This window comes from Lolium perenne, chromosome 7, assembly GCF_019359855.2.
Source record: "Lolium perenne isolate Kyuss_39 chromosome 7, Kyuss_2.0, whole genome shotgun sequence".
NCBI lineage: Eukaryota > Viridiplantae > Streptophyta > Magnoliopsida > Poales > Poaceae > Lolium > Lolium perenne.
The window spans coordinates 218,048,721-218,072,664 of record NC_067250.2 but is presented as its reverse complement, the minus strand read 5'-3'; the positions used below and the strand labels follow the sequence as shown (position 1 = coordinate 218,072,664).

Below are 23,944 nucleotides of genomic sequence, written 5' to 3'. Positions count from 1 at the left end.
CATGAAGAACAAAGTGACAAGCATAGGAAGATAAAACAAGAGTAACTTCAAAAGTTTCAGCATATAGAGAGGTGTTTTAGTACCATGAAAATTTCTACAACCATATTTTCCTCTCTCATAATAATTTTCAGTAGCTTCATGAACAAACTCAACAATATAACTATCACATAAAGCATGTTTTTCATGATCCATAAACACATAATTTTTATCAAGCTCAAAAATAATGGGATTAAAACTTTCAAACCCACTTTTATCAATAATATAACAAGATGATTGATCAATCTCAAGAGATTTGGGACTCCTAGAGAAAGTCAAGAATTCTCCAATCCCATTTTCATTAGTAGTACAATTAATATTATCAAGTAACATAGGACCATCATCTAGAGCTTTATCATAAACATTTGCCAAGCAAAATTCTTTAGTACCATGCATTTCGACATCAGGCACAAACAAAACATTATCATAAGATTTATCAAAATAGCATGGATTATCATAGATAACAGTAGCATAATTATTCTCATAAGTTTTACTCATAGGTACTATTTCAAGAGAATCCACAGGAACATAACATTCAACCTCCTTTGGTAAGCATGGAGGACAATCAAATAATGTAAGAGATAAAGAGTTACTCTCATTAGAAGGTTGGCATGGGTAGCTAATCCATGCTTCCTCCTTTTGTTCATCACTCTCCTCTTCTTTTTCATCCAATGAGCTTTCAGGTTCATCAATTTCCTCCTCTTTTTCATCCAATGAGCTTTCAGGTTCATCAATTTCTTCTTCCACAGGTTCCTGCAAATTGTGAGTGCATTCTTGTGCATTAATGAGTCTCTCTTTATAATCAACGATATAAAGATTATCACTGTAATTTTCTATGCAAAAATTAAGGATAGAAGAGACATAATCTTTAAGGTCCTTACAAACAACACAAGTTTCATAATTTTTAACCATGAAGGATTCGATCTCAGAAGCTCCCATAAATAAGACAAATTGTTCTACTTCTTCGAACCCAAGATGAATATAGCTATTCCAATTATAGTTCTTAATTAAAACTTCTTCACTAAAGGCACATTGGAATTTAAGATGTTTAGTATCCTGTTGAGAGCAACAGTTTATATCATGGCGTTTAAGCAAGATTTTAGCAATTGTATTCAATTTTTCTATCACAGCACTCATGACTTTACCCGTTCTTGATTCTCTATAATTATTATAAATTTCAATAAGCTCCAAATAGGTTGTAGGTTCTCCCATAACAACAGTTTTTAATTTTTAGGTTTTTCAAATTTTTATGGATTTTTGGGTATATGAGAAAAATAAAATAAAACAAAAAGAAACTAAGCAAAATAACACTAGACAGAAATAAACTAAGCACAAATAAACTAGACAAAAGTAAACTAAGCAAAACAAAACAAAATAAAATAAAAACAGAGAGAGAGGTAGAGTGTACTCCCCAGGTGAACTTATGAGTAGAGCTATGCCTCCCCGGCAACGGCGCCAGAAAATAGTCTTGATAACCCACAAGTATAGGGGATCGCAACAGTCTTCGAGGGAAGTAAAACCCAAATTTATTGATTCGACACAAGGGGAGGTAAAGAATACTTATAAGCCTTAACAACTGAGTTGTCAATTCAGCTGCACCTGGAAAAGCACTAGTAACAGGGGTGATGTAAAAGCAGCAGTAATATGAGAGCAATAGTAATAGTACCACAGCAGCGGTAACAGTAACACAGAGACAATGGCACCAGAAAATAGTTGATACCACTTCCAATGACATATAGAACGAGTATATGATGATGAGAGATGGACCGGGGTTCCCAGCGATCTACACTAGTGATAACTCTCCAATAACAAGTGAAAAGTGTTGGGTGAACAAATTACAGTTGGGCAATTGATAGGATTGAAATAGCATTAAGATAGAACATCAAGATTATTAATCATGTAGGCATGTTTTCCATATATAGTCATACGTGCTCGCAATGAGAAACTTGTACAACATCTTTTGTCCTACCAGCCGGTGGCAGCCGGGCCTCAAGGGAATCTACTGGCTATTAAGGTACTCATTTTAATAGAGCACCGGAGCAAAGCATTAACACTTGGTGAAAACAAGTGATCCTCATACCACAGCCTTCCCCTCCGGTTGTCCCAATTTCTGTCACTTTGGGGCCTCGGGTTCCGGATAGCAATATGTGCAAACAACTTGTAGATACAATCTAAGCAATAATTATAGAGCTTAAATCTAAGATCATGCCACTCAGGCCCTAGTGATAAGCATTAAGCATAACAAGATTGTAGCAACAATAACTTCACAAACTTTATAGATAGACTAATCATAATGTATCATCCATCGGATCTCAACAAACACAACACCGATTACATCAGATAAATCTCAATCATGTAAGGCAGCTCATGAGATCATTGTATTGAAGTACATGGGATAGAGAGTACCAACTAGCTAATGCTAGAACCCGTAGTCCATGGGGGAACTACTAACGGAGCATGATGGAGGCGGTGGCGTCGATGGAGATGGCTTCCGGGGGAACTTCCCCGTCCCGGCAGGGTGCCGGAACAGAGACTTATGTCCCCCGAATTGGAGTTTCGCGATGGCGGCGGCGCCCCTGGAGTCTCTCTGGAGTTTCGTCAATTTTTATCGCGTTTTTAGGTCGAAAGGGGTCTTATAGGCGAAGAGGCGGCGCAAGGAGGTGCCTGGGGCCTCCTCACCATAGGCTGGCGCGGCCAGGCCTGGGGCCGCGCCGCCTTATGGTGTGGTGGCCCTCTGGCCCGCCTCCGACTCTCCTTCGGTGTTTTGGGGTCTTCCGTGAAAAATAAGATACTGGGTCTTTATTTCGTCGAATTCCGAGAATATTGCCCGAACAGCCTTTCTGGAACCAAAAACAGCAGAAAACAGGAACTGGCACTTCGGCATCTTGTTAATAGGTTAGTTCCGGAAAATGCATAAAAACATTATAAAGTGTGAGCAAAACATGTAGGTATTGTCAATAAACAAGCATGGAACATCAAAAATTATAGATACGTTGGAGACGTATCACTTACCCAGCAGACGGGTCGCCTAATCAATTAAAACCACACATACACTGGCAGCGTTACCACCAAAAGTACACAAGTTTGAACCAAATTGCACTTTGGAGTAAATACGACAAATGTTAACATCAGAAATAAGTAGCAGGTACTGTACTGAACTATCTTGAAAACTATACAAAGGACTACAATTACATACAGACTATGTGCTGGTGTAGAATAGCAAAGGCCACTGATATTTTAAGATGCAAAACATTATTCAGAAGATAAAATTGATAGGAACCAGGTGAAAAAATAGCTTCTTTATGCCTCTTAAAAATAATCATTTTACGAACTGGGCAATGCTATGCCACATCATAAATAAACACATCAATAGAGGTAAAGGAATATGTTACAATTGATTTCAGAATACGAAATCAAGCACAACAAAAAATCAATGATGCAAAACACCATCACATCACATCATAGTAGTAAATAAAAACGAATCTTAGTGCAGGAGCCTCACTCACAGCAAACCATACCTCATTATGGCAGAACTGCACTCAATAATTAAAAGCAGCAGCATCAGGGTTGGGTCGTCGTCTAGGTCCCAGGCAGCAGGAATGCCTGAGCAGCAGGGCATGTGGAACATGTTCACCAACCGGCAGCATGCAACACAGCTCCACCCGCTCAATCTTCCTGTCTTAAAATAAAAGCAATGACCATTAACCAGAGAACATTCTATCCTAAATTTCCAGTCTTAAATATGTTTAAATAAAAACTGTCCTTCGTCTATAATATAAGCATGCACCACAATGATCCTTAGATACAGAATTAGACATGAACATTCACTAAGTAGATGGAAGCTATGTAATTCACTTGACTATTCACATAACTTTCCTTAAAATTTTAGAATCTTAACTAGGCAAGAGAGAAATCTAGAACCAAAACCAAATCAAATGCTACACAAAAGAACTAAGAGAGAAATTCATATCCTAAAATGAATTAAATAAAGAGAACTTACAATCCTTGGACAAAAAAATTACTAACTTTGTCAAACAATTCTGAACCAATTCATGCGTTAAAATAACGTTAAACTTTCACAATTGGAATGAAATGGACATAAGTGGAAATTGATCCCCCAACTTGATTCGGCAGATTCATATAAAAAGGTAGTATTTCGAAAAAAAATTATAAATCTGCACTGAAGAGCAAATGGGCAGAAATGGCAACACGGTGTATTCATGCATCTCGCCCAGCTTGGACTAGCAAAGTCTCCACAACACGGGCCATTGTTTAGAGCAAGGTTGGAAATAAAGTTGTTTTCCCTTGCGATCCATATTATTATCCATGCATCTGATCTAGATAACCTATCACTATCAGTACCTAAGCACTAACTTATATATACATGGGTGAACAGGTGACTTAACTTCTTTTATAAATTCTAGATGCACACATACATCTTTTTGTTGGCACTCTGCAAATAGATGGTTCATAAAACCTGATGCATAGAACCAGCCAACTCTATTATGAACAGAGATGCATATCACAGAAACCTGATGCATGCAAAAAAAATGCATTTATCATAAAATTCAGATTTTGTATCAATGCACGACTTGAGAGCATCAGGTTTTCTAATGCACAAAAATTTCCGAAACCTTCTGTTCCATGTTCAAAGGCTGCAAACAAGATCGCCAGGTTTTCTAATACACCAGAACAAACCCTGCGCACCTGCCAACTATTCTAGCATGTCCACAGAAATATAACAAATGCCACAAATATTTGTAGCAAACAAGACGGTCGAGAAAAGAATTAGCCATCAACGAAGATTGATCTCATTCGGCAGATTCATATAAACATTTAGTATTTTGAATGTGTTTTATCAATTGCAATGAAGGCAGCAATAGCACCATGTATGCATGCATCTTGACAGCTCGGACAAGTTAATCTTGCATATCATGAGTTAATGTTTATAGAAAACCTAAATTAAAATTGTATTACAGAAGCAAGAATCCGATTTGTGACCATGTTTACAATTACACAATCTGTTTTATAAAGGCTATTGAATTGCTATGGTGTGTTTTGGATTATCCTTGAGTTTTTATTGAACATGTGGGCTTGGCTTGGTCGATTTGATGAATGTCAAGCTTAACCCAACTTGTATTCAATGTGGGACAAACCTAGAGCTTTTTTGAGCTGAATTTCTTGGTTTGACAAGAAACTCAGAATCAGACCATTTATAGCTCTAGCTTTGGATTATATTTGAATTTATATTGAACCTGTTGTTTGGTTGACTTGATGAAGCTTAAACATGACTTGTATTAAATGTGGGCAGAAACTGGAGCTCTTTGGAGCTGATCTGGACAACTAGTTCAACAAAGTAGCTTAAACCTGACTTGTATTATTAAATCTGGTCGACTTGATAAATGAGAAATCTGCATCTAATTTGTTTGTGACTTGGAAATCATTTAGTTTTTCCCAGTTTGAGTTTAGTGTGTAGAAAGTAGACAAATTCTCGCATAGCTTGGAAATGACATCTACATGTACTCTGTATGTTTAGCTTGGAAATTGATGCTTGACTTGAATGTTCTCTAGCTTTAGAATTGAAGAGTTCTACCAGTTCCTGACCACTTCCTTTTTCTGTGTGTTTCTGTAATCAGGGGATTTCAAGTTGGTGGGGCTAGCTAGGAGGTAGCCATGGCCGCCAGATCTATCCGGTTTGCAGCGGTGGCCTTCGTCTTCGACTTGGTGGGTTTGGGTGAGTGTCAAGTTCCTGTCTTCTCTTCCCATTTAGGTCTCTGGTGGTGTGGTTGTATTGGCACTGTGTTGGCGCTGCTTTGGTTTAGTGTTCTGTGATGATCTCCAATGGAAGCTATATGTTGTAGCTAGGAAATTTGACGGCCTGTGGTGTTTCTAGGGCTGGTCTATGTCAGCAGAGCTTGCTTGTGCTGATTAGCATTTGTATTCGTGCTGCTTTGGTTTAGTATCCTGTGTTGATCTCCAACGGAAACTATATTGTGTAGCTATGAAATTGTTAAGGATTGGCTTGCTCATTCGATGGTTTTAATTATCTAGTTTTAGCTACTGAACATGGTAAAGAATGATCACAGTTGGGTACTTTCTATCAGTTATGGAGTTGTAGATGTTTTCCTTTTTTTAGATGTCTCTTATTCGTCAACCATGTGGTGATCTTTAATTAAGGAATAAATATCTAAGGTCTTGGCCTAGACAAGTAGATTAGTTGATGTTGTGCTCTAAATTAGCAGCAACCTCCTTTTGCTGGACTTGTTGCAAGATGGTACTCATTCACTGTTTTTGGAATTTGAAATTTACACTACATGTCGCACAGTCTGTTTGCTTAGTTTATTCTCCACCTTATTATTGTTGAAACCTTGCTGTGAATTCATTGTCTCTACTAAATCTGCTCTGGAGTTGCTGACCATCAAGTATTTGTTGGAAGGAAGAATCGCAAACGAGCGCGCGCACGCACGCGGGCGGGCGGGTATTATTGCTCGAGAAAAGAAAATAAAAAAAGAAAGGGGGAGCAGAGGCGTGTTTTAACTTTCCACGCACGCAAGCGCCAAAGCGGACGAACGGAACGGGCTGCGGACGACGAGTAGCGGCCGTGTGTTCCGCTGTTGCATTGCATACGCCTTCCTTGAAAACAAAAACGAATCGAGGACGCGCGGTCAGCGCAGTGGCTTGGCTTGGCAGTGGCCAGCCAGCCCGCCTGGGATCGATCCCCGCAGGGGACGATTTTCAGGTGTCTCACCGGGGCTTTGCTCCAGAATAAAATCCCCTCCACACATATGTGCCACAACTACTAGCTCCTAGGGACACTCAAATTATGTGTGCTATGTGTATAGTTCTAGGGTCTAACTTGTGCACTAGTGGTGTGCGTGTGCGTGGTGTGAGTGTGGTGTTGAGTTAGTGCATAAGTTCAGATACTACAACTGTAACACAGATCGAGGGGTCTCAAAAAAAAAAAAAAAAAAAACAAAACAAAAACGAATCCGATACGGTTTCGCAATCCAAATCAGATCGTAGGCCTTGCGTCTCTCAATATATACACGAGCCGTGGACACCAAACGATCTGTACGTCAGTCCGGCTCCTGCCTTTGCTTGCGCGACGATGATGGCCGGACCGAGCAAGAAGCCGCGTCAGTCCGGCGCCGGCCTGGCGGGGATCGCCGCGCGCCTCAGCAAGCGCCTAGCCGACGAGAACCCGCGCGCCAACCTTGTCTTCTCCCCGCTGTCCATCTACGCGGCCGTCTCGCTCCTGGCGCCCGGCGCCCGGGGAGACACCCTGGCCGAGATCCTCCGGCTCCTGGGCGCCCGGTCTCGCGACGAGCTCGAGGAATCCATCTCTACCATGGCGTCCGACGCGCTGAAGGACCGATCCGATTCCGGCGGGCCGAGCATCGCGTTCGCGTGCGGCGTGTGGAACGACAGGACGCGCCCTCTGAAGCCGGCGTACCGCGAGGCCGTCGTCGGCACGTACATGGCGGAGGCACGCGCGGCGGACTTCCACGAGAACGCGGGGGAGGCGGCGGAGCAGATCAACGCTTGGGTCGCGGAGGTCACGAGGAGCCTCATCGACAACATCGTCTCCGCCAAGTCCTTTGACACTAACACTGACGCCGTGCTCGCCAATGCCATATACTTCAGAGGGAAGTGGGACTTGCCGTTCTACGAGCGGAGCACGACGGACAGGCCGTTCCACCTGCTCGACGGCGCCACGGTCGACGCGCCCTACATGTACAACTCGGACCGCCACTTCATCGCCGTGTACGACGGGTTCAAGGTGCTCAAGCTGCAGTACAAGATGCAGCAACAACAAGGAGACCCTTGGTCGTCGACGGCCAGCTTGAAGAAAGACCCGCAGTACTCCATGTGCATCTTCCTACCGGACGCGTACGACGGCTTGCGCACCCTCCTCGACGAGATAACGTCCCGGCCAGGGTTCGTGCACGACCACCTGCCGTCTAGCAAGGTCAAGGTCTGCCATTTCGGTGTTCCCAAGTTCAAGCTTGAGTTCCTGAGCAACGTCACCCAAATTCTCAAAGACTTGGGACTTGTGCTGCCGTTTTGCATGGGTGCCGACCTGTCGGACATGATGGAGGCCGACCGCAGCGGTTTGCCCTTGGTGGTGCAAGACGTCTTCCACAAGGCTGTTGTTGAGGTCAACGAGGAAGGCACCGTAGCTGCGGCGGTCACCATCATGCGGATTGCTCCTGGATGTGCACCGGGGATGACGCGGGAGCCGACGGTGGATTTTGTCGCCGACCATCCGTTTGCGTATTTCATTGTCGAAGAGACTTCAGGGGCGATCCTCTTTGCAGGGCATGTCGTGGATCCTACTGATGGCAAAGCCGGACAGCCTGCTGCGGCCACGGCTAGAGGATTCGAGTTGCCGCCCATGACCAGACATCCGCTGACGAGGAATGCTAGCTCCACTGGTCTGGGAACCCTCGCTGCCGGGAAGCGCCTCGCCGAGGAGAGGGCAGACAAGAACATGATATGCAATTCTATCCCCACCCGCACCCAATCGGCGCCTCTCTCCCCATCCGACCCCTCCCTGCAGCGCCGCCCCTCCACCCTCCCTCCCCCTCTCCTCCCTCCCCACCCGATCTTCGCCCCGGGTCGTCTCGCGCGAGGCGGTTCCGGGCGACGACCCAAACCCTAGAAAAGGCAAATGATCTTCCTCTTCCCGGCCGCTGCCGCGGTCGGGGTCGGCGGTGGCGGCCGCGCCCGGCTGCCAAAGGCAGGGGCGGTGGTGGCGCGCCCATGGACTCCCCTTCGCGCGGAGGCGGGGTCTTTCAGGGGCGCCGACGGTGATCGAGGTGAATGAGGAAGGTACCGAAGCCACGGCTGTCACCATGGTTATCGACACTGAAGGATGCACAATGGACAGTCGAGAGAGATCACCTCCGCAAGTGGATTTCGTCGCCGACCATCCGTTTGCGTTTTACATAGTGGAGGAGGCAACTGGCGCGGTTTTCTTCGCCGGGCACGTCCTCGATCCCTCCAAGGAGGAGCAGCGGTTGAGCCGTCTATTTGGATTTCGGAACTAATCTTCGTACCAGCCATGCTTATTTGATTACTATGTACTTTTGTAGCCCGTTACTTTTGGAAATTTGAGTGTGTTTGTATCAGTGATGAGTATTTCTTTTATCTTATGAAATTCTGCACTATGCTTCAGATTATTGCTTTTGATTGCATTGCGCTTCAGTTTTATTATATATTATACTAAGGTAAACACTCTAAATCAGAGTCCCGATGGGAAGAACATTATCGGACCACTCACACCTCGTCCATTTTATTTCCATCGAACGGCCCTACACTAGCTTTTATTCAAAATTAAAAAAAAAAAACCGTTAACCAAGCGCGACTTCCTATCCAAACCCAAAAATTTCGGGCTGGTTAGTGGTTATGCCTCCACCAAATCCATCTGCTGGTCGGTGCATCTCCTCTCCGCCGTGATTCATGGATCACCACCGCGCCTCAGCACTCCCCGCCGCGCCCCACCCTCCCACCCGCGACTCAGCTCTCCCCTCCGTGCCCCACCCTCCCACCCAAGCACAGATCCGTGGCCGCATCTGGATCAACCCGCGCGCCGACGGGCATGTCGTTCCGCCCCTGGGAATCATCGTCGGGGCATCCTTGACCGCCATCAGCCGACACATGCAGTAGGGTTCTCCAACTCTGCAACACGTCGTGCCGCTGATTTCACCTGGTTGCAGCCATTGACGAAGGCGGCGATGGTAGGTCCTACTCCACCAATCCGCGTTTGCGGCAGCATCACCGCCTGATTCCACCTCACTCCTAAGGTTGTGACTAGAACAAATCTTGAAAGAATCAGTTGCCAAATTCGTAGTCTAAGATTAGTCCGGCCATAGCACAAATCTTGAGAGAATCAATTGGCCATCCAATTTTCATGTACCCTGATATACTTCTTCCTTGTCTCTCGTGTACCTTGACGAACGAATCTGCTACTGAAAATTAATATGTTTAGATTGCATGCCAGTCTGTGAGTTTACATTCTCAAATTCTTGTTTTCGAATTTGCATGCTTCTATAGGTGGCTAATTATGCTGATAATGCATAATATTATATCTCCAAATCGGTCTGTTGTTGCAACATTTGTTCCTCCACCGCGCCGCTGCTCCTCTTCCCACTGCGCCACCACCTCCCACATGACCGATACCTATGCCTTTGCCAGTCTCAGGCCATGCCGGTCCGTCGCGGATTTTTCGTTAGGGCCTCCTTGACTAGTCTGTTGAGATAGCACTAATCTAAAGTCTATAATATTGGTATACTGTATATGTAATTTTGTATGCTTCCAACAGAGAGTGGAGATAGATCTGATGTCTTGCTATATGCTGCACATACAAAGGCATATGCAATTTCTATGCTTCCGATATAGATGATTTATGCTTCTAGGTACAAATTTCTTACTTTAGAATAACCGTGCTTCACATTGTAAATTATATATCTTTTCCGTCGAGATAGTTTGCTGCATATAAGCATGCTTCTCCGTTTTGTTATTTTCAGCATCATTGTAATTTAAATATTGTCCTCTTGTGCTACTAGTTTTGTTTCACGCTTCGAAGCTTCTATGTGGTACACTTGTAGTGTTATGTAGAAGCACGTACATGTTTCTTCCAGAAAGTTTGCATAAATAGAACCATGCTTCTACCTTTTCTGAATTTGATGTTTATGTTCGCACTAGCTTTGTAGTTTAAACTATGCCTGATGCTTCCTACATTTTTCATATAATATATGCTGCTCATGATTCTAGTCAAAACATTCCAGATTAACTTATTTTTTTCAATGGCTGCTATCTTCCAGATACAATCATAGCATGTCGAGGTTGGAATTAGGATGGTCACCATCTCTTGTTTGAAGCACCGCTGATGGGGTAGGGGACTTATCCATGTTGTCGGAAGCAGACTTGTGTGCTAATCCTAGTACCTCGCTGCCCTCAATCAACATGTGTAGGCACGGCTAAAGGGTTACCAGTGGTGGCATGAGGTTGTTGTTGCAGGTCATCGACGAGCCTCTGATGTTCCAAGTCGACGCGCATGTGCCATCGCCTGAGACGTGGCCGGCGGGCATTGTGGCAGATGACACAAAATCTGTGAAGCAAATTCTCATCTTAGTGGAAGAGGACTCGAACCTCCACGCTCTTCAGCACGAGATTTTGAGTCTCGCGTGTCTACCATTTCACCATCAAGGCATCTTGAAAGTGAATCATATTCCATGAATATGATATCTATCTAATGTGATATATGGAATATATGACAAAGGTGGAGTCTTGGAGTATTTCGATCGATCGGTCATATAGGCCTGAGTCAGACATAAAATAGCTTCGATTTGCATTATCCGTAGGACACCTTATATGTATCAAAATCGATATCAAAATCAAAAAAGTTATTTCCTCCGCATGAAGCAATGATTATGGAAACAAATATGTGTTTCATTCAAAGGATGTACTATTACCTGGAAGCAAGTTATGTGCTCTTTTTGAATCAATGTTGATAGAAATAAATGTTTGTTACATAACTTACCCCGGAAGCAAATATTATTTCATTTCCAAGCAAATAATATTAACTATTAGAAGCAATGTTGATACAAACAAATATATAATTTTGCATCTTTTCTCCCGTGGAAATAAAAGACTAGAAGGTAGTGATCTCAAATTATCTTGGAAGCAATCGAGATGGCCAAGAGAAGCAAAATATTCTTGATAGGAAGCAAAGTTATGCTGCATTGGTAGTAAAGTTTGCAACGGTTAGAAACAACAGATGGATCTGCCGTCATTACGGCAAGAAAATAAAAATGATATTTTACACACAAAAATTGGAGTTTCCAATCGTGAAATACAATGCTCCAGTGGAATTAAAAAATTGTTACTGAAAAGATTGATATTTTTTGTATTTTTTAGTTTGAAACAGCTTATAATTTCCTAAAATTATTTCCTCAAATTAAAAGATTGTTTTGGATAGCCGGCGTCCATTGGGGTGGCAGTTTCAACGGAAGCGTGCAATCAGCTGGGTGGCAGTTTTAACGGAAGCATGCAATCAGTTTCCTTGAACTACGGAAAGAGAAAAGTAAGGTTGGTTGAAAATCGTTCGGCTAGGCTGGTTCCAATCCTACGGCCAAACAAAGGTCCGATAGGATGCTAGTATCGGCTTCCGATTCCTATAGCTGCCCTTATACTAATCGTTAGATGTGAGATGAAACCGACATACCAAGTAGTAAATACCCAGATTCAAACCTGGAGAAAAACTGAAATTACAATAGTTGCCCTCGGCATAGATTAAAAAAAAAAGAGGAGGCTATGCTGAGGGCAGCCATCTGCATAGCTCTAACGCCGTGACAACACCATCACGGCCTGGCTTTGGAGGTGCCCAAGCCTACGCCGATGGCCCAGAGTACGTCAAGGGTAGCCGTCGGCTTATCGTTGCCTACGCGGAGGACGTCACTACGCCGACAGCTCTCTTGGCGGGCTGGCCTGGCCAGGCCATACGCCAACGGCCCCGACTTTTGGCCGTTGTATACAGTCTGTCGACGCCTTGCGGCCTTCCTGTAGTTGGCAGTTAGTAGTGACGTATCAGCAGGCTGTCTACTTAGTTTGCTTGGAAATTTTGATCTAGCTATTAATGTTGCTTGGTATGTCATATTGCAAATACAACCGGAATACTTTAGTCTACTTGTTTTGCCGGCATCCGTAATGAGATGTTGTGCAACCCAACAGAAAAAAGCAATATATTGGTGAATGCAGATAAGAAAATGATCTTTCAACTTCGAATGAAAATTTCACGCATCGACTAAATCGTCATTATCTACCAACCATTGCTTCAAATGAAAATTTCACGCATCGACTAAGCAGTGGCTACGCATGCATCAATCTGTTCCAATTCATGGATGGACCGGATCTGGCCGTGTGGTTGCTGCAAGTGGTGCTGGCAAGCTGCCGATTGAGAAGGCGCTCGATCCTCCCTACATGCGTTCTTTTCCGGACGCCTCTTCTTGAAACCCGACCACGGCCGCCGCCGTCCTCCTCCAGCGGGAGTAACAAGAACCCCACCCCCGACCTCACCCATTCCCCCGCCGCCTACGCGCTCCAGGATGCCGCCGACCTCGGCTGCGACTGCCCTAATTAATGATTAATATAAAAGGTAACTGATGCTAGGATTATGTACATTGGTTTTGTGGCAAAATTTGTATCCTATAAACGATTTGGAAAACTTTGGCGTTCAGGCTGGGGATCCCGTGTTCGGCCATCGGCGGCACAAAGTGACCTGCTCCTCTCCTCTCATCGCAAGAGTTAAAGTCTAAGTCGTCACACACGACGCACGCGTTGGCTCCACCCCATCTCGTACTTATAGACTGGGAGAGATCAAGGTCTGAAGTTTGAATTTTGAGAGAGGGAGGAGAGGTATGGCGGGAAGACGATGAGGTTAGAGACAATTTTGGTTCTGTTTGTTCCTTGTTTTTAGGAGCAGCGAATTTGATGGGTGGAAGGAGCACTAATGTGGAGGGAGGTGTGCGGTGGCTTGCCAAAACGCCTCGGCCACTCGTGATCCTCTTTCAACAATCACGGATTCATTAATTTCTCCTAATAACTGATGCGCTGTTATCCAGTAATCATGCTGGGCTCATCTTGCTAATTACAAGGACCTAACCAAATTAACGGAGCTCTGTGATCAAGTGAGAGGAAGACAAGGCACGTACGTAAGAAATAGTAGCTCCATCAATCCCGAGGAAAAACATGCATGTGCATTGCCCATCCTCCTCCGTGCCTACCCAATGATTTCTTTCTCCTAATAGTGTTGTTCCCTAGTAGCCACCGCCGAACGCAAGGAGAGGAGGCGCGCGCAGGAGGAGCTGCGGCGTAGGGGAGGCGACGACGGGGCGGGGCCGTCGAACGCACCGCCGGGCGGTCAGTAGTCTAGGTTTAGATGAAATCTAGCCGTTTTCATTCAAACTTTGTAATATATAATCAAAATTGAATGAAAACCTTTATTTTCGTGCACCAATATTCATTTGGGGGCGGCGTTTGGGGGACGCGGCTGGGGAGCGACGTCCCCCAAAGGTAGCACGAACAAAACACGTCCCCCAAACGCTCAATCCGGCGCGGTTTGGGGGACGTTTTGGGGGACGCGGCTGGAGATGCTCTTACACACACAAATGCAAGTGTAGCTGCCAGCCGCATATGCATGATCTCCATGCTAACCATCGGCCCCTAGTTATCTCCCTCACGGCCACTGCTACCAAGCTGATCACAACAACATAACAAAAACAAGAATTGCCGCCGTCCATTCCAAAAGTCACATGTAGACCAATTCATCGCTTAGTGCATAGTTCATGTGCTGTCTTTGATCCATCTCATTGTAATATCCCAAATCCGGGGAATTTTCGCGCTTTCAAATAAAACTTACTACAGTAATTGAAGTTTCACTTGACTTGCTGGAATTGAAGTAGATCATCAAGTCAAGCACTATAAACTTCACTGTGATCTTTGCTAAAACCTTGTTTTGGGTAGAGATGATTTGATCTATGGGCTAGATCAAATGGAATTAGTTTGACAACAAACAATACCTTAAGTAAGGGTCAACTACAAGATCTCATAAAAGATCCCAACATGACATTTCTTACAACAACACATGAATAATTATTCAATTCTAAATCATAGAACACAATTAATTAAGAAACTATTCTTTACTTATCTTATCCATGTCTTCTACTAAATAAATGTTCCTACCATGAGTCACATGGTATATTTTTTCCACTACAATACTTAAACCAAGTCAAGAACACTCATATTCATTCATCATTAACTTTGGATCATTCCAACCTTGTTTCCCAACTCATACCATTAAACCTAGAGAAAGGAGAGAATCATTCATATGCTTATTCTATCCATTGAATAGAACCTAGATTACTATTTAAACCTTATCCAATTGAGGTACTTGTTGATACTAACCAATGATACAAGAAATATAAGTCAAGTATTAAACCCTACTTGACCTAGCTAACACTTGATAGTAAGTAAGTATCTATTTGACTAGAGATTCAAGAGAGGCAAGTGTTGTGATCATTACAACTAGGTAATGATCATAAACCCTAGAGGAACCCTACCTATTCAGTAGAGCTCAACCTAAAGAGGTATACTCAAGTATATGGACTTATACTTGATCTTGGAGAGAGAACCATAATTCACCAATGAAGTGTTGGGAGGCCAATACTTTGATCATTACAAATTGGGTGATGATCATAAACCCTAAGAATCTAAGTGAGTGTGATGAGAGAAGTATTAAAGAAGAGAGACAAGTGAGGAATAAGTGGATCATGTCTAATGCATGATCTTACCTTATAAAATGAGATGATAAGTTAAACCTATATATGTGATCCATAGATCTCATCTATCACATGAAATGATAAATATATCAATAGTAGTTAATCCAGACCAATACTCATGCCTTGTATAGAGTAGTAATGATATTGTATTTAAACCTTGCATATTCAAACACTTGAGACAAACCTAGCATTGCCTTGATACAATAATTCTACCTAAGTAAGGGGAGTAGTCCTAGTCAATTAAACATAACCCTAGTTACTGCTCACATCCTAAAACTAGTTGTGCATCACTTGGGTGATCACTACTTAAACCCTAGACCACATTTGAATTTTAATCCAAGTATCACTTTGGATTATAAGTAGAACCCTGCCATACCTCATGCCTATTTAATACTTCAAATAGTGAAGTATTCCCAAAACCCTAAACCTTTTCATGTAGAATCCACCCCACATAAAATATTATGTCCCCACTTGTGTATCATGGATCACAAATATAAACCAAGCCATCTATACTTAGGACTAAATGCCTTTGGTGAGTAGAATGAAACCAATACCCTATTTTACTTTGCTATCCAAATACCTTGTTTAGTGAACCAAATGAAATAGTATTCAGATAAGTAGTTGAGTTAACCATGATGAGCATAGGATCTATCTCAGATAATTTAAGCTAGAAGTTGCTAAGCAAGATTAGTAATTATAGAGTTTGTTCAACCATTTTCTTAAACCCTAGAAATAATCACCCACATAAAATTATGAACCAACCCATTCACATTACCTTCATTTTAAACTCTAATCTTAATTAAAATATATGTGAACCTCACTATTGTTAAGTAATAATAAAACTTAAGGACATGTTTACTATGCACTGGTTATAAACTTCAAATCATTCAAAATAGGTTTGATTCCCAAATTTAAAGAGTTGAGATAAATACCTAAACTATTTCTATTTAATTCTAGTCTCACAAGATCTCAATTAAATCCTAACCAAACTATTTGTTTAAAATAATAAAACCATGCAGTAAGCATGATTATAAAATTATCTTGATACTCAAGTATTTTAGAACCTGTAAAACAAAACAGAATTCAAATGTGAATTCAAATACCAAATTCAAACCAGAAAATAAAAAAACAGAAAATTTAAAAAGGAAAAGAGAGGGAAAGCCTTACCTGGTGGACCTCAGCACTGAAGCAGCCCATCACCACCACATCAACCAAGCCTAGCATCAGCCCAGCCCAAAGCCACTTACCGTTTTGGTTGCTTTAAAAATCGTGCGAGAGGAAAAATGAGACCGTCGTCTTCTCCACGCTCGACAGCGAGCCGGCGAGCTCCTGCCACCTCCTCGCTGTGGATAGGGATGGCTCCGGGCCTTGCAGAGGATTCCAGAACGTTCCCCTATATCCCTCGCGTCCGTCCTATCCATTGGTGCCAAGATTCGCGCCCCAGAGACCTCCATCGTCGGCGAGGCATCCCGGCCATTGCCGCCGGTGAAATACCGATACGGACCTCGCCGTGCTCTATAAATTTGCCAGTAGCTTCTCCAGGAAACCCTAGTACCTCGCTGCCCATCCATTCTCTCTCAATCGCCCTCTATCTCTCACCAGTATCCACTTACTGTCGCCGGCGTCGTGGACGAGTTCGACGGAGGAGACCACCTGTCGTTGCCTAATCGACGGTACCCCGGAGGAGGGATCCTCACGAGGGGGAGAAGAAGTAGGGGCCATAGGGCGGAGTGCTCTCGGGACGGTGGTACGCGAGTTACCCAGCTTCGGAACACCTGCACGATGACAGGGCCTACTGCTGCTTGTCTGGAATTATCTGGGCGCTTTCGCGTTGTTACAATGAGTTGTGGTTCTTAACGTGCCTCTAAGGCTCCCAGGATCCGGCTTATAAAGGCGCACGGATCTAGGGTTTACATGGAGAGTCCTAGCCGGATTACAGGTCGCCTAACTACGGTACAAGGTCTTGCCGTGTACGTCAAGGATCTGCCTTCCTCCCTACGTCGTACTGGATCCGGGTTCCACATGGGCCTCCATGGATCCGGGTTACTCCTGGGCCTCCATGGATCCGGGTTACTCCTGGGCCTCCATGGATCCGACTTCCTCCGATGGTCGGTTGGGATCCGGCTTCCCTATCCTGGGCTGGACTTCATCCTTTAGGATCAACAGCAACTGGGCTGCCCGGTGGGCCATAAGCCATCACCACCATCTGTGGGCCACCCGGGCTTGCCGGAATCGGACCATGTCGATGGTATACCTATGAAGTATATCCACAACAGTATCCCCCGGAGTTCTCCAAGATTCACCGTTCTTCCATCCAGCTCAGCTTGCGCATGTATCTTCATCCTTTGGCTGGAACGAATAATAGAGAATCTTGAAGGACTCCAAACTTCGTATCTCCAACCAAGTACTGGTCGGAAACTTCATGATCCAATGGTCAGATTCTTCGGAGACACCATCCAACGTAATCTTCGGTATGGATCCGACTAGCCAAATGTAGGTTCGGATCTGACTAGCCAAAATATAGGTGTGGATCCGACTACCCAAAATATAGGTGCGGATCCGACTAACAAAAGATTAGGTGCGGATCTAGCTACCGAAATTGAGGTGCGGATCCGACTACCAAAAATTAGGTGCGGATCCGGCTACCAAAAAATTAGGTGCGGATCCGGCTACCAAAAAATTGAGGTGCGGATCCGACTACCAAAAATTAGGTGCGGATCCGACTACCAAAAAATTAGGTGCGGATCCGACTAGTTAGCCAGATTTTCGCCATCTTTGAAATTTTTCTTGACATAACCATATGTATGTAGCCCCCGAGCATTGAGTCGGCTTGCTCCAAGGAGACTCGATGCTCAGAAACTTAGCCCCCAAGCGTCAAGGTGGAAAATTTCCGGCATGTTGCTCCAAAGAGAACTTCATCGGTGTAGCCCCCGAGCGCCAAGGTGAATTTACTTGAAAATCCGGCTTGGTGCTCTTAGAGTAGCTTTATCTTTATATGTGACTTAGGAATAGCGTAAATCCCAAGCATCTAGGCGGAAATTTCCAGCACTGATACCCGAAAGGAAACACACTTTTCACCTAAGATCAAACCGCAGCCCCCGAGGGTTGGTTCCGGCTAAGCATAGCGGAATCAAGACTCAAGTTGCTTTTCCAGCTGTGCACGCCATGGATCCGCCTAACCTCGGGAGACTGTTGTACGTCCAAGTGTCATGTACCTGATACATAAACATAAAAACATATTTGTATTAAATTGTTTCTTTGATCATGTTCAACGAACAAATGTAAGGCGGAACAAAAACGGCCTTTGAACAAATGTTTTAAAGCTGAAACTATGCAGCAGTTGAACAACATAAAACTGTCAAGGCGGAAACAACTCGACTATCTTGAACAGTTAATGTAATTTATATGTTTTAAGCAAGTGCTGGTTTATCCGTTCTTCTGGTTTATATGCTTGACTTTTCGCGAGACGGCAAACTTTGAACACAGAACATCTGCTGAGGCGATAGCGCTTAATAGCGAAACAATCAAGAACCTCAGAAACAGATGCCGGTTTTAAGTACCGAAATGCCACTACTAAGGAATCCACATATAAACAACAGAAAACGTGTAGGCCAGAAAACTCAAGCTAACGCCCGAAGGCGGAAATTTTGCAGCGTACTGGAGCCTTAAGCGGCAAAAACAGTACAAAGTTTTTCACGAGCGCGAGGCAAATCGTGGGAAAGATATGACCAACTGTGAAAGCGGTAAAAGACTCAGGATATGAGTGAACCAATCTTAATCTCATGATCATAAAATATTAAAATATTAAATATAAATAGGGACTTAGCTGTTTGGAGCGGAGTCAACGTCGGCCGTGGCAGTTTTTCTTCGGCGTTTCGTCAAGCCGGTGCGAGATTGATTGTCGCAGTGGTCCTGTAAGTGCGGATCCACCTACCAAAATTTAGGTGTGGATCCGACTTCCAAAAATTTAGGTGCGGATCCACCTACCAAAATTTTGGCATGGATCCGGCTACAAAAATATAGGTGCGGATCCGGCTACCAAAAAATTAAGTGTGGATCCGGCTACCAAAAATTGAGGTGCGGATCCGGCTACCAAAAACGTAGGCGCGGATCCGGCAACCAAAAACATAGGTGCGGATCCGACTACCAAAAACGTAGGCGCGGATCCGGCTACCAAAACCAGAATTTCCGGGTCTAAGGCGGATTCTCCAGTGGAAAGCTCCAGCGACTCGGATCGGATCTTTGCAGCTGCGTCCTGCTCGGCGGCGGTCGTAGCTACATTACTTACCAGTGCGTTTCCGTCGAAATCAACGGTTTCGCCGATGAAGATGTGTATGCCGCCAATTGGGACGATGGAGAGCTTGACGGGGTTTGTCTTGTCCGGAATCCAGCACTCATCCGGAGGGACGATCGGAAGGTTTCCGGCGTAAAGGACGCGCCCCACAGCGATGGTGTCGTCGTAGCTTCCCATGGCGGAACCCTCCCGGTTCCGGCCTCCAGACGCCGCAGGTCCCACGGTGGGCGCCAACTGTCATTGCCTAATCGACGGTAGCCCGGAGGAGGGATCCTCACGAGGGGGAGAAGAAGTAGGGGCCATAGGGCGGAGTGCTCTCGGGACGGTGGTACGCGAGTTACCCAGCTTCGGAACACCTGCACGATGACAGGGCCTACTGCTGCTTGTCTGGAATTATCTGGGCGCTTTCGCGTTGTTACAATGAGTTGTGGTTCTTAACGTGCCTCTAAGGCTCCCAGGATCCGGCTTATAAAGGCGCACGGATCTAGGGTTTACATGGAGAGTCCTAGCCGGATTACAGGTCGCCTAACTACGGTACAAGGTCTTGCCGTGTACGTCAAGGATCTGCCTTCCTCCCTACGTCGTACTGGATCCGGGTTCCACATGGGCCTCCATGGATCCGGGTTACTCCTGGGCCTCCATGGATCCGGGTTACTCCTGGGCCTCCATGGATCCGACTTCCTCCGATGGTCGATTGGGATCCGGCTTCCCTATCCTGGGCTGGACTTCATCCTTTAGGATCAACAGCAACTGGGCTGCCCGGTGGGCCATAAGCCATCACCACCATCTGTGGGCCACCCGGGCTTGCCGGATTCGGACCATGTCGATGGTATACCTATGAAGTATATCCACAACACCACCCCTAGCTCCGTGCAGTGGCTCGTTGTAAGCGCCTCGTCGAGAGGAGCCACTGGGTGCAAGCAATCATCAAGCGAAGCAAGGTGCAGGGCGAATTTGAAGATTCCCTTTCTCAGAACATCGCCGGTAATGGTGGAATCAAGCTCAACTCCGGTGGCAATCGTCGTCGCCGACCACACCATCGTATTCATGGTGAGATTGCGCATCTCTGGACCCCTCTAGTTCTTCCTGGCATCAACCGTAGCCGTAGTTCGTGTGCTCGCTGACACGCGTACAGCACGCGGCCATTGGGAACCCCAAGTGGAAGGTGTGATGCGTACAGCAGTAAGTTTCCCTCAGTTAGAAACCAAGGTTTATCGAACCAGTAGGAGTCAAGAAGCACGTTGAAGGTTGATGGCGGCGAAGTGTAGTGCGGCGCAACACCAGGGATTCCGGCGCCAACGTGGAATCTGCACAGCACAATCAAATTACTTTGCCCCAACGTGACAGTGAGGTTGTCAATCTCACCGGCTTGCTGTAACAAAGGATTAGATGTATAGTATGGATGATGATTGTTTGCAGAAAACAGTAGAACAAGTATTGCAGTAGATTGTATTCGATGTAAAAGAATGGACCGGGGTCCACAGTTCACTAGAGGCGTCTCTCCGATAAGAATAAGCATGTTGGGTGAACAAATTACAGTTGGGCAATTGACAAATAAAGAGGGCATGACCATGCACATACATGATATGATGAGTATAGTGAGATTTAATTGGGCATTACGACAAAGTATATAGACCGCTATCCAGCATGCATCTATGCCTAAAAAGTCCACCTTCAGGTTATCATCCGAACCCCTTCCAGTATTAAGTTGCAAACAACAGACAATTGCATTAAGTATGGTGCGTAATGTAATCAACAACTACATCCTTAGACATAGCATCGATGTTTTATCCCTAGTGGCAACAGCACATCCACAACCTTAGAACTTTCTGTCACTGTCCCAGATTTAATGGAGGCATGAACCCACTATCGAGCATAAATACTCCCTCTTGGAGTTAAGAGTAAAACTTGGCCAGAGCCTCTACTAATAACGGAGAGCATGCAAGATCATAAACAACACATAGATAATAGATTGATAATCAACATAGCATAGTATTCTCTATTCATCGGATCCCAACAAACACAACATGTAGCATTACAGATAGATGATCTTGATCATGTTAGGCAGCTCACAAGATCCAACAATGAAGCACAATTAGGAGAAGACGACCATCTAGCTACTGCTATGGACCCATAGTCCAGGGGTGAACTACTCACTCATCACTCCGGAGGTGACCATGGCGGTGAAGAGTCCTCTGGGAGATGATTCCCCTCTCCGGCATGGTGCCGGAGGCGATCTCCTGAATCCCCCGAGATGGGATTGGCGGCGGCGGCATCTCTGGAAGGTTTTCCGTATCGTGGCTCTCGGTACTGGGGGTTTCGCGACGAAGGCTTTAAATAGGCGGAAGGGCAGGTCAAGAGGCGTCACGGGGGCCCCACACAGCAGGGCCGTGCGGGCCCCCTGTAGGTCGCGCCGCCCTACTATGGCGGCGCCCCGTGGCCCCACTTCGTGACTCCTTCGGTCTTCTGGAAGCTTCGTGTGAAAATAGGCCCCTGGGCGTTGATTTCGTCCAATTCCGAGAATATTTCCTTACTAGGCTTTCTGAAACCAAAAACAGCAGAAAACAGCAACTGGCTCTTCGGCATCTCATTAATAGGTTAGTGCCGGAAAATGCATAAATATGACATAAAGTATGCATAAAACATGTAGGTATTATCAATAAAGTGGCATGGAACATAAGAAATTATCGATACGTTGGAGACGTATCAGCATCCCCAAGCTTAGTTCCTGCTCGTCCCGAGTAGGTAAACGATAACAAAGATAATTTCTGGAGTGACATGCCATCATAATCTTGATCAATACTATTGTAAGCACATGTAATGAATGCAGCGATCCAACACAATGGTAAATGACATGAGTAAACCAATGAATCATATAGCAAAGACTTTTCATGAATTGTACTTTCAAGACAAGCATCAATAAGTCTTGCATAAGAGTTAACTCATAAAGCAATAATTCAAAGTAAAGGCATTGAAGCAACACAAAGGAAGATTAAGTTTCAGCGGTTGCTTTCAACTTGTAACATGTATATCTCATGGATAGTTGTCAATGTAAAGTAATATAACAAGTGCAATATGCAAGTATGTAAGAATCAATGCACAGTTCACACAAGTGTTTGCTTCTTGAGATGGAGAGAAATAGGTGAACTGACTCAACATAAAAGTAGAAGAAAGGCCCTTCGCAGAGGGAAGCATCGATTGCTATATTTGTGCTAGAGCTTTGGTTTTGAAAACAAGAAACAATTTTGTCAACGGTAGTAATAAAGCATACGCATCATGTAAATTATATCCTACAAGTTGCAAGCCTCATGCATAGTATACTAATAGTGCCCGCACCTTGTCCTAATTAGCTCGGATTACCTGGATTATCACCGCAATACATATGTTTTAACCAAGTGTCACAAAGGGGTACCTCTATGCCGCCTGTACAAAGGTCTAAGGAGAAAGCTCGCATTGGATTTCTCGCTTTTGATTATTCTCAACTTAGACATCCATACCGGGACAACATAGACAACAAATAATGGACTCCTCTTTAATGCTTAAGCATTCAACAATTATTAATTTTCTCATATGAGATTGAGGATATTTGTCCAAAACTGAAACTTCCACCATGGATCATGGCTTTAGTTAGCGGCCCAACGTTCTTCTCTAACAGTATGCATGCTCAAACCATTCAACTCATGGTAAATCGCCCTTACTTCAGACAAGACGAACATGCATAGCAACTCACATGATATTCAACAAAGAGTAGTTGATGGCGTCCCCAGGAACATGGTTATCGCACAACAAGCAACTTAATAAGAGATAAAGTGCATAAGTACATATTCAATACCACAATAGTTTTTAGGCTATTTGTCCCATGAGCTATATATTGCAAAGGTAAAGGATAGAAATTTAAAGGTAGCACTCAAGCAATTTACTTTGGAATGGCGAAGAAATACCATGTAGTAGGTAGGTATGGTGGACACAAATGGCATAGTGGTTGGCTCAAGGATTTTGGATGCATGAGAAGTATTCCCTCTCGATACAAGGCTTAGGCTAGCAAGGTTATTTGGAACAAACACAAGTATGAAGCGGAGCAGCAAAACTCACATAAAAGACATATTATAAGACTCTACACCGTCTTCCTTGTTGTTCAAACTCTTACTAGAAATTATCTAGACCTTAGAGAGACCAATTATGCAAACCAAATTTTAGCAAGCTTTATGTATTTCCTCATTAATAGGTGCAAAGTATATGATGCAAGAGCTTAAACATGAGCACAACAATTGCC

The 23,944-nt window shown here is 44.4% G+C and overlaps 1 protein-coding gene and 1 long non-coding RNA gene across 2 annotated transcripts; both read left to right on the top strand.

The window, feature by feature from the left end:
• The first annotated feature begins 6,692 nt into the window (after nt 1-6,692).
• On the top strand, nt 6,693-9,203 carry LOC127312245 (putative serpin-Z8). Its single transcript, XM_051342796.2, has one exon. It carries the CDS (start codon nt 7,145-7,147, stop codon nt 8,696-8,698), a length of 1,554 nt encoding a protein of 517 aa, XP_051198756.1. The 5' UTR covers nt 6,693-7,144; the 3' UTR covers nt 8,699-9,203.
• Nucleotides 9,204-9,443: 240 nt separating this feature from the next.
• On the top strand, nt 9,444-11,546 carry LOC127314167 (uncharacterized). Its single transcript, XR_007859451.2, has 2 exons — nt 9,444-9,776; nt 10,863-11,546. It is a non-coding gene; the product is annotated as an uncharacterized lncRNA (long non-coding RNA).
• The last annotated feature ends 12,398 nt before the right edge of the window (nt 11,547-23,944 follow it).

Bases quoted from the DNA above. Each gene is read 5' to 3' on its own strand.
- LOC127312245 (XM_051342796.2), top strand. From the start codon at position 7,145: ATGATGGCCGGACCGAGCAAGAAGCCGCGTCAGTCCGGCGCCGGCCTG.